At 35.7% G+C, this 12034-nt stretch overlaps 1 protein-coding gene across 4 annotated transcripts in view; it reads left to right on the top strand.

Annotated features, from left to right (window-relative positions):
- Window positions 1–3564, top strand: part of AASS (aminoadipate-semialdehyde synthase) — a 69887-nt gene extending 66323 nt beyond the window's left edge. For all 4 annotated transcript variants that reach the window (XM_053669969.1, XM_053669968.1, XM_053669967.1 and 1 more), the window contains one exon: window positions 1132–3564. In XM_053669969.1, coding sequence (XP_053525944.1) covers window positions 1132–1250 — 119 coding nt within the window. In that variant the 3' untranslated portion in view covers window positions 1251–3564. The remainder of the gene's footprint in view (window positions 1–1131) is intronic.
- The last annotated feature ends 8470 nt before the right edge of the window (window positions 3565–12034 follow it).

Genomic DNA, 12034 nt, shown 5'->3' with positions numbered 1-12034 from the left:
AGAAGATCCAGGTGCTAAATGACTGGGAGATCACTCTGTGGTGAATAAAAGTCAAGGGCTTCAGACCTGCTCTGTGTCCCAGCTCAGTCACAAGACAGCTGAGTGATGAGGTACAAGCTGCTCAGCATCTCTGAGCCAGAGTTCCCTCATCTTTAAATTGGGAAATGTCATCTCTAATTCACAGGGTGGTTGTGACACTGAAGTGAAACAATACATAAAGCTCCTGCCACACACATGTTAACTCCCTTTCTTTCCTTGTTTATTCATATTCTGGGGGTGGAAACACTGAAATAGCGGCGGGTATTTACTTCTAGTTTTCAGAAAAGGAAACCATTTTTTATTTTATTTTTGCCTGGAACACATTATTTTTTAAAGCCATTTTTATCAATCTTTATATCTCAGGATATTATCAGGACTCAATAAATATTTTGAACAAAATAAATTCAAATTTTAACTCTCCATTCTTCCCTTATGATTACATATATGTTCAAACAAGCATTACCTCTGAGTATAATACTCCATTTGGCCCTTGTGAAAGTGTGAGAAATGTAGAAGACATCAAATGATATTAATATCAAGTAACAAGAAAACATACTACATATCAGCTAATATCAAATTAAAACATGTACTTAATTACTGAGGAACCAGAGTGGTGAAGTGATGTATGAAGAGGTCATAATGGCGTTTCAGGAATGTGTCCAGACTTACTGGTTCAGCAATCGTAGCAGATATATGTGCCCAAAAAACCAGATGGTGTCTAATTCATTCTGTTGGTGTTATGCTTTTAAATAAAATGACATTGGCAAAAAAAAAGCAGTTTGATTTACTTTACTTTCTTAATATACTTTATTATCTAATCATCTTAACAAGAGTTAATGCAGTTAAGTATAAAAATTGTGACCCTGTTCTTAAGACCAGATTGTTTTTCAATATAAAATTAACCCTCCCCCCCTTTTTTGCAAAGTATTGATTAAGTAATAATTTAGCAGGGGGTGTTGAACAGGTATTTTAAAAATGGTTAGGCCTCCAACAATGGATTGACTCTGAGTTTAATGCTATGTGGAGACTTGCTGTAGAAATTAACCTTTAATACCACCTTTAAAATGGCAACTATAAATTTTTTTCTTTCAGGTGAAATTCAAGCTAAAGGCCTGATTGGACCTTTTTCAAAGCAGATCTATGGACCAATACTGGAGCAAATTAAAGCAGAAGGCATTATCTACACAACACAGAGTACAATCAAATCTTAATTAAGAATTGTATTTTATTTTTATCTTCCTACACAACACAGTTATGAACATTAGTGCCACAAATATGTTTGCTACGTGCTATTTAAACTATAAAACATATGTTTTGATTAAGTCACTACAATGTGTTTTGAAAGATAAATCTTTTTTTATATGAAAATATTTGGAACAGGGTATGCCAGTAATTACCAGAGAACTTTAATAATTCTATAATGTATTTTTTCATGTGTATGTAAGAGTGATAATGATTGTGCTATTTGTTAATTTATTGTGCAATTGTTTTCCTATAAGAATGTATTTTCCTATACTCAACAGATGAAGTTTCATCTTTTTAAATGGGAAATATTTTCTCAACACCACAGAAATATAAAGGATCATAAGAGACTCCTACAATTATATGCCAACAAATTGAAAAGCCTAGAGGAAATGGATAAATATTTAGGACCATACACCCAAGACTGAATAATGAAGAAATAGAAAATCTGAATAGACTTTATTTCAACTAATACAATTGAATCAGTCATTTAAAAATTTCCCAAAGACAAAGTACAGGATCATATGGCTTTCCAGGTGAATTCTGCCAATAATCTAAGAGTTAACACCTATCATTCTCAAATTATTCCAAAAAATTAGAGGGGAAGGAATACTTCCAAACTTATACGACTAGACTGACAGTCCAGAAATAGCCTTCACACTTATAGTCGACTGATTTTTGAAAAGGGTGCTAACACAATTTGCTAGCTGAAAATGGTCTTTTCACCAGAGGGTGCTGGGACAACTGAATACTCACATGTGGAGGACTGAAGTGGGCCTTTATCTCACAGCACATATAAAAATTAAAGTGGACCAAGGGCTTAACTGTAAGAGCAAACACTATAAACTTTTAGTAAAAATTAGAGATGTAAAACTTTATGATCTTGGTTTTATGGCAACAGTTTCTTAAAGAAATGATAACAAAAGCACAAACAACAAAAGAAAAAATAGATAAATTGGACATCAACGGAATTAAAAGCTCTTGTGCTTCCAAGCATACCATCAAATAAGCAAAAAGACAATTTATAGAATGAGGGAAAATTTTGCAAATCATGTATCAGGAAAGGGAGTAACTTGTATTTAGAATACATAAAAAAACTACTATACTCCAATAAAAAAAGAAAGATCCCAATGTAAAGAAATGAACAAAGGTTCTAAGTTGACAGTTCTCCTAAGAAGATAAACAAAAAGCCAACAAGTGCATAAAATGATGCTCAACATTACTAGTTGTCAAAGAAATGTGAATCAAACTCACAATGAGATACCACTTCACACTCATCAGGATAGTTCTAATAAAAAAGTAACAGTGCTGGTGAGGATATAGAGAAATTGGAACCTTCATAAACTGCTGTGGGATTGTAAAATGGTATGGCTCTTTGGGAAAACAGTTTAGCAAAAATGCTAAACATGGTTACCATATCGACCCAGCCACTGTTAGGTATATACCCAAGAGAAACGAGAACATGTGTTTATGTAAAAACTTGTAAACAAATGTTTATAGCATTTTCATACTAGCCAAAAATGAAAACAATCCAAATGTTGATCAACTAATAAATCCACAAACAAAATGTGTCATAAAAATACAATGGAATATTTGCCAATAAAAATATAATGAATAATATAGGCTACAACATGAAGAAACCTTGAAAACATTATGCTAAGTGAAAGAAGTCAGACAGAAAAGGCCATATATGTTATTTCATTTACATAAAATATCCAGAATAGTCAAATCTATGTAGAGAAACTAGATTAACAGTGGTTTAGGGCTCAGGTTTGCAGGATGAGTTGAAATGATGGCCAGAGGGTTTAGGTTCCTTTTTGGGGTGATAAAATAGTGTGCAATTGATTGTGATAATTGTGGCATCTCTGAATATACTAAAAAACAAATCACTTAGTTGTATACTTTGCATGTGTGAATTGTATGGCATGTGAATTAAATCTCAAGTTGTTACAAAAGAGAGTCAATTACAAATAAAATGTTTTGGCTCCATGGGAAAAATATTATATATAATTAATTATAATTTTTTAAAATTTTTACCAATAACTTTATTGATTTGGATATTTTGAGTGTGTCAGTTATCTCCTGTGTGGTATAACAGTGATTGTTCTCACTTAGTGTCTCAATTTGATCACTATCAACTTCAACTATCCAACTGTGGAGTATTGTCTATGGAGAAATCTCCAGCATGAAACTTCGCAAACCTCTTTTGACATGTTCCATCAGTAAAAATGTTATGTACATAGACTAAATAAATACCTGTTTGCCTTTCATGTGCTGTGCTCATACCCTGGTATATGAAACTATTTTTTTTCCTTATCGAATTTGTTGGAGTGACCTTGTTTAATGAACCCATAGAAGTTTTAAGTTGCAACTCAATAACATGATCTGCATACTGCATTCTGCACTCACCACCCGAAGTAAAGTCTTTCAGCCCACATTTATGCCCCCTATGCTTTCTTCCATTTCCCCTCATCTCTTATTCCTCTGGCAATTACCACACCATTGTCTGTGTCTGTATATTATTATAATTATTTTTTCTTAGTCCCTTCAACTTTTTCACCCAGCCCCCCCCAATCCTGTCCCCTCTGACAGCTGTCAGTCTGTTCTGTGTATCTATGCTTCTGTTTTGATTTTGTTTGTTAGAATATTTGCTTCATTAGATTCCACATATAAGTGAAATCATAAATTATTTGTCTTTCTCTGACTGGCTTAATTCACTTAGTATAATACTCTCCAGGTCCCTCCGTGCTGTCACACAAGATTTTCTTTTTTTATGGCTGAGTGTAATATCACACCATGTAAATGTACCAAAGCATTTTTTCATTTATTCATCAACTGAGGGACACTTGGACAGTTTCAAAATCTTGGCTTTCATAAATACCACTGCAGTGAACATAGGGGTGCATATATTCCTTTGAATTAGTGTTTCAGTTTTCTTTGGATATATTCTCAGAAGTGGAATCATTGGGTCATGATGCAGTTCTATTTTTAATTTTTTAAGGAAACTTCATACTGCTTTCCACTGAGGCTGCACAAATCTTTATTCCTACCAATAATGCCCAAGAGTTTCCTTTTCTCCACATTCTTGCCAGCACCTGTTGTTTGTTAATTTATTGATGACAGCCATTTTGACAGTTGTGAGGTGATATTTCATTGTGATTTTAATTTACATCTCTCTGATAATTAGTGATGTTGAGCATCTTTTCATATGTCTAATCTCCATCTGTATGTTCTCCTTGGAGAAGTGTCTATTTGGGTCATTTGCCCATTTTTAAATGGGATTGTCTTCTTGCTGTTGAGTTGTGTAAGTTCTTTATATATTTTAGAAATTAAGTTCTTACATGTGTATCACGGGCAAATATGTACTCAAATTCAGTTGGTTATCTTTTCATTTTGTTGATGACTTCTTTTGTTGTGCAAAAACTTTTTAGTTCGATTGAATCCCATTTGTTTATTTTTTTGTTTCCCTTGCCTGAAAAAAACATACCACAAAAATATTGCTAGGAGAAATGTCTGAGATTTTTACCATTTATGTTTTCTTCTAGGATTTTTATGGCTTTGTGACTTACATTTAAATCTCTAATCCCTTTTGAGTTAATTCTTGTGTATTGTGTAAGGAGGTGGTCTAGTTTCATTTTTTTTGTATGCATCTGTCCAATTTTCCCAATACCATTTATTAGATAGACTGTTTTAACCCCATTTTGTGTTCTTGGCTTCTGTATCAAATATTAAGTGACCATAAAGATGTAGGCTTATTTCTGGGCTCTCTATTCTATTTTATTGATTTATGTGCCTATTCTTATGCCAGTGTCATGCTATTTTGATTACTGTGGCATTGTAGTATAGTTTGATATTAGTTATGTGATAACTCCAACTTTGTTCTATTTTATCAAGATTTCTGAGGCTATTCCTGGGTTTTTTTTTGTGTGGTTTTATACATATTTTTAGAATATTTGTTTTAGTTCTGTGAGGTGTGCTATTGGTATTTTAACAGGAATTCCTTTGAATCTATAGATTACTTTGGGCAGTATGGACATTTTAATGATGTTAATTATTCCTCTCCATGAACGTGGTATATGCTTCCACTTACTTGTTCCTCAATTTCTTTCTTCAGTAGCCTATGATTTTTGGAGTATAGGTCTTTTAAAAAATATTTCTTTATTTTTAGGGAGAAGAGAAGGTAGGGAGAAAGGGAGGGAGAGAAGTATCAATGTGGATGCCTCTCATGCACCCCCTACTGGGGACCTGGCCCACAACTCAGGTACGTGCCCTGACTGGGAATTGAACCCACAGCCCTTTAGTTCACAGGCTGGCACTCAACCCACTGAGCCACACCAGCCAGGGCGGTCTTTGACTTTTTGATTATATTTATTCCTAGGCAATTTATCTAATTTTGCAATAGTTAATGAGATTGTTTTCTTAATTTTTCTTTATAATGGTTCACTATTGATGTATAAAAGTGCCACTGGCTTCTGAAATATTAATTTTGTATCCTGCTACTTTACTGAATCCAATGATCGGTTATAGTAGTTTTTTATTTTAGGGTTTTCTATGTATGGTATCATGTAATCTGCAAGTAGTAACATTTTACTTCCTCCTTTCCAATTCGAATGCCTTTATTTCTTATCTGATCACTGTGATTAGGACTTTAAGTACTACATTTAGTAAGAGTGGTGAAAGTGAAAATCTCTGTCTTGTTCCTGATTTAAGGGAAACACGTTCAGTTTTTGTCCATTGAATATGATGCTGGCTTTGGGTTTATCATATATAGCCTTTAGCATGTTGAGGTATGTTCCCTCTATTACCACTTTGCTGAGAGTAATTTTCATAAATGGGTGCTGGTAAAACATTCTACTCTTGAAATAAGCTGGTATTATATGTTGAGTACATGGCAGTTGAGGAAGCATCTATGCTCTTTGAAAAGGATCACATTGATTAAGGCCTTGTCCTACCTGTCACATATAATATATAGAGATCATTAATCTACTAATAAGTGAAGTCATTTCTTTTATGGCAGTTATTTACCACAACACTGTGTTTTATGTAATCAATTTGGAAATAGACCTTGATTCCACCTTCAGCCTTGAAGAGTGCCCCGATATGTGATGGGAACTAGTAAACTAGCACCTTGGGTGGAAGTGGGAACCTCTTGAGAACTTAATATGGTTAACTTGTTCGGGCTTTATGATCTCAGTGGTTTAAGAGCTGGTTTATAGTCAGTGCTCAAAAAAGAAATGTCAGTAAGCTCAAGTAAAGACAGATATAATCAAACACTACATTGGCTGTCAGTAACAAGTTTTCCAGCAGAAGTTTCAATATTAAGGATGGTGTTGGTAAAATCTGGAGATGAATGGATAGGTTATGGTTATAAGCATAAAATTCTTATCAGGGGTCAGAAAACTTATATAGTAAATATTTTAAGTTTTTAAGGCCAAAAGGTATCACAACTGCTTATTTCTTTTTTGTAGTATGAAAGCAGCCAATGATGGTACATAAATGAGTGAACACGACTGTGTTCCCTTAAAACATTATAAAAATGGGGGATGGGCAGACTTGTTCCTTGAGTCATAATTTGTAAACCCTGGTCTAACCATTTTGGTAGACTGAATATCCACATCTCCCAGATCTTTGCACCTCTTTTGGCCTCTTTCAGATAATATCAATTTTCTATTTCCCAGTTTTCTTTGCTCTAGACCCTTGAGATAGTAGACCTTGGCCTCTGAGAAGCAGTGTGATTGGTTATGCAATATACTAACTGTTTTCTTCTACATAAAATGGGGATAACTAACAGGATGATTTTAAAGGTTCATAAGATAATATAGAGAAAAGCTTGATATGTAGTTGATGTTTGAAAACATCAGTGTTCTTTCTTCAGCAATAATATTTTTTCCTGAAGTTTATGTTAAAGTTAATAAGATTTTAGCTTTCAGATATTTTTTAATCTTTTGCATATATTTGGAGGACTCCTCAAACTTCCATACTACTCAAACAAGCCATATATGTATCTGCTCCATAAGAAGAATCTTGACGTGGTAGTAGAGTAAAAAGGGCCAAAATAATGAGTTGACCATGATTCTGATATCACAGAAGAGAAAATGTGTCTTAGAAAGTTAAATGACCTACATAGGGTGACAAGAGTTAATATTGAGATTTGATCATTATTTGGAGACCCAAAATATTTGATAAAATTTAGGAAGCACTCTGATTTATAAAACTTCTTTTACATGGGTTATTAGGGCCACCACAAACACATATGATGATGCCCTTTTGAGAATTAGAGAAAGGCACTATTTTTTCAAGACACTCTTATCTGTCAAATAACTATCAAATATGTATTTTTTCAAAACAACAAACACACTTTACCACTGTATTGAAAATTTGGCATTATAAATATTAATCATATTAAATATATCATAATAAATACTCAATGCTGTGATGTGATTAGCTTTCTCTTAAATGCAGTGCACGATTTAAACAGTGATGCAAAGTAGCTAATCTTATCCTTTTGTATATAGATTAACTTTATTTACAATGATGGACATTTGCTGATTGTTTACACTGGAAGTACATTTACCACACCCAAATTCTACTGAAAAGGACCCAGTGAGAAAAAAACTGCCTGTTTTGGAGCAATACTTGTTAGTCACTGATCTTAATACTTGTTAGACAGCTAATCTTATAACTTCCTATTTCCAATGTTCTTTTTATACTAACACTCATTCTTAATATTTGTTAATTAGCAAGAATTACAAAATACAAGGTTAAGGGCACTAACTTGGAAATGTAAAGGTTCTGTTTCTCCAATTTAAGTTGTTCGTGAGGAAAATAGGTTTCTAGTGTCTTCCACTATTATGTTTATCGGTAATATGTACCACATCACTGGATAAAAATTCATAAACCCTGGAGTTAATTCATAAATCTCATCCTCAGCCTGAGAGCCTCATGAAGCTGCATTGATAGTGCTCATTTTTCCTTCATTGAAGATGACTGTGGGCTGTGGCCAGGCACAATTAAAGCAGGAGCCCAGCCCTTCAATAGCCCCTCAACCAGGTTCTTGGTGAAGCTGGCACAGGGTGAAACAAGCCCCTGTACCTGTTCAGAAACCCAGTGACTCCAATGAAGAAAATACACACTTGCCTTATTGGCAAACTATTGATAAAGGAGATTTATTCTTAAGTTTAAAACATGCTTAAAAGGAAGTAGAAATCAAATGGGAGTTTGGTAGAGAAGAGATGCTTAAATAAGTGTTGTAAAACACAGAGAAGACCAGGAAGAGAAGAGGGCAGAGCAGCTTGTAGCAGCATGGATTATTAAAATAGTTTAATAGTGTTGAAAAACTTGAATATTTTATACACTCTGGTACAGAGTGTGGTTCTGTTTAGGTCCTGATCTATACAATTTGAGATCTAACAGCTGAAATCACACAATTGGTTCAATATGTAAGATGCTTAGTGAAGATGGTGGTCCGTGTCAGCCTCTTATCTGCTCATATGTTAAATGACAATAGTCTGCAAGGTTCTTTCTTGGCCTCTATTTTCTTTGTTCATGTTCTCCCTGGGTGCATGCATCCCACCCAATGGCACCAAGTATTGTCTATATTTCTACTGAACCCCAAACATTCTCACCTGAGCTTCAGATTACCTATGCAGTTACCTCTGGACACTCTTTGGATATTTCCCAGCTGTTTTAAACTCAGTGTAGATTTAAGGGTTTATAGTATACACTAGAGTTTCTCAAGAGGGCCACTGCAGGACTTTCTTTCCAACCTGGTTCTTCCACCTGATTGCCCATCTCAGGAAATGGCAAACACTATTCTTCATGTAATCCTTGAGGCTTCCCTCTGTCTCATGTCCATGTTTGACAAGGATAGATGGCCTTTGTCTTCTAAATCTTGTGTGAGGGTATCAACAGGGTGGCAAACAATTCAGGAAATGTAAGCAAATACATATGGTTCAATACAATATTGCAATGCATGGTAAAATAATATCTATATTTCTAGACTATGTGGCTTCCTATATTTGGTAGGGCATAATTCACATCCAGAACTCCAGTCGCAAAAAGCTTTAGAAAAGATAGTTTTTAAAGTTTTTAAGTATCAAAAAATCTTATTAACTGTATAACTGCTAGAAAACACAGTGGCTTAAAATGAGTCATTTATGTTGCACATCAGTGTGCAGTTTGGGCACGGCTCTGTGGGACCATTTTATCTCTGCTGCACAGTCTTGCTTGGACTGTGTTGGGCAGGAGCTCAGGGATCCACATCAAGACAACTTGCTCACAGAGGTGGCAAGTTGGTTCTGGTCTCAGCTGGAAGCTCAGCCAGGGCCATGAATCAGGACTTCGGTTTGTTTCCACATGAGTCTTCCCATGCGTGGGTTTTGTCACAGCACGGTAGCCCCGTGTTATGAGTGAATCTCACAGAAGAGCCAGGAAGAAGCTGAACGTTATTGCCTTTTACGATGCAGCCCCAGAAGCCACATAGCATCACTTTCACTGTAGTTAAAGTCCACCCAGATTCAAGGAGAGAGACCCAGGCCCACTTCTCAAAGGGATGAGTGTCAGAGTCGCCTGGGATATGAAAGATATTGTTGGGCTATTTTTGGAAAATGCAATCTACCATGGGGAGGACCCTAGAAAGAACGAGGCATGTCAGCGGGTTCTGTGAATATGCAGTAATGACACCAGTTCTTGATTTTTTCTCATTGGGCTTAATTATTGTCTAAGCATTTTATTTTTCTCTAGGTGGTTCTTTCAAACTTTTATGTCACCATGAGCTTTGCACTGGGCAGACTATAGAAAATATATGAGCTTTTTATCTAAAAAGCATTTAGAGCATTTTTGCTCTAAAAAGCCCATAAAGTGTTTTAGCCTCCTGAGTTCATTCAAACATTTGAACTAAATGTGCTGTAAGAGACTTTAATATTTTTCATTAGTGATGCTATAGTTTTCAATACATAGCTTCATTAGTAAGTTAGCAGCAAGGAAAAATTACTTCCATCAGTTTATTTCTCTGTGTGGATAATTCAGAATGAGGTAACTCTCCAAAGGACTGATACAAGGTACTTAAGGAATCTGAGAGATGTGAACAGTGTGCCTAAAATTGTGAAGAAAAGTATTGCAAATTAGCATATTTGGGAAGTTTTTTAAATATCTGTGTTTTTTTTGTGGCCTGCTTAGAATATGTCACAGCTGACTGAGTAGAATTATTGTCATTTATGTAACAAGAAAATTTTATCTCATTCCTACAGTTTTTCTTACACCCACTTCCAAATCTTGTTTTTTAAAATAATTATCTTGAAAAAACTTGTTGACTATACTGTACAAATGAGAGAGACCTCAAATGTACCAGAACTTGCAATTAGCAAGGAAGTGGATAATCAATCATTTCAAGTGGATATTCAATCATTTATAATTTTATAATAACAAAAGTAAGTTTTGTTAATTTTGACAAATGTATAGATTTTTCCACTCTCTCTAAAAAGTTAATTTTAATTCAAGAAATGCTTAGCATTTTTAAAGTATATTTTATTGATCATGCTATTACGATTTTCCTTTTTTTTCTCTCCTTTATTCCCCTGCACCCTGCTCTCCCCCTCCCACCAGCATTCCTCCCGCCTCTTAGTTCATGTACATGGATCATACATATAAGTTCTGTGGCTTCTTGATTTCCTACACTATTCTTAAAATGCCCTGTGTGTGTGTGTGGGGCGGGGAGGGTGGACTCTGCCCACAGAGCCTTCCCATCTGCCTTGGATGAGAATAAGTCTACCAAGACTTGATCTGCTTGGGGAGGAAAGGTGGCCAATCTCCCCCCCCCCCCAAGAAAAAGGGCCAGGAGCCTTTTCTTCAATGGACTTTTATTGGGTTTAATTTGAACAGGAATACAGGTAAAGCTCATCAGTCACTGTCAGGCAGTAAGGATTAAACAATAGATAATATACAAAGAACTACCAGGGCTTTTTTTTAGTCAGGGTCAGCTAGCTAAAGAGCTATAAAACTTTGGGAAACAAACTCATTGCATACTTGGACACTTACCAGAAAATTAAGGGCATTCTTAACAAAGCAGGTTTCGCAGGATTTTATGTATTCTTTCTTAGGCCTAATCCCCCTGGGGGATCACTTGTTTCTGCCCAGGGCTGCACCACCCTCTGGCATTGTTTCAGGCTTAAGTCAGGCAGGGGAAGTAAGGCAGCCAAGAGATTAGGAGACTTCTTGCTGACAGAATGAGGACTCAAGCTATGTCAAAACCAAGGGGTAAGGGTCCATCAGCCCCTTTTATTATAGCCCCCCAAGTCCTTCCCTGAGGGTTTTCTCATGACCATGCCTGTTTTAGGTTGTCACTCCCTTGAGTAATCTTACCTGTCACTGGCTAACCAGTCATACACCTGGGGCTAAGCAGGGTGAAGTAAAAGGGGTGGGGGCTGTGTCTTTGCCAAGGAGATAAGCTTTGGCTCCTAAGTGGTTTATGGTCCCAAGGTCTCTCACTCAGCCTTAGCCATGGGGTTTACAGCTTCTGAAACCAGGCAGGGCAGTTCTCAACATTCCTGTCTGTTTTGTATGTACCAATTATGCTTCTTATTACCTGTACCTTTTCCCCTATTCTCCTCTTACCGTCTCCCCACTAACCCTCAATGTGATCTCCATCTCTGTGATTCTGTTCCTATTCTAATGGTTTGCTTAGTATGTTTTTGTATTTTAGGTTCAGTTGTTTATAGTTGTGAGTTTGTTGTCATTTTGCTGTTCATAGTTTTGA

This window comes from Artibeus jamaicensis, unplaced genomic scaffold (assembly GCF_021234435.1).
Source record: "Artibeus jamaicensis isolate MK-2021 breed Jamaican fruit bat unplaced genomic scaffold, CSHL_Jam_final contig_540, whole genome shotgun sequence".
Lineage (NCBI taxonomy): Eukaryota > Metazoa > Chordata > Mammalia > Chiroptera > Phyllostomidae > Artibeus > Artibeus jamaicensis.
The sequence above is the reverse complement of the archived record's forward strand: the minus strand, read 5'-3'. Positions and strand labels throughout refer to the sequence as shown.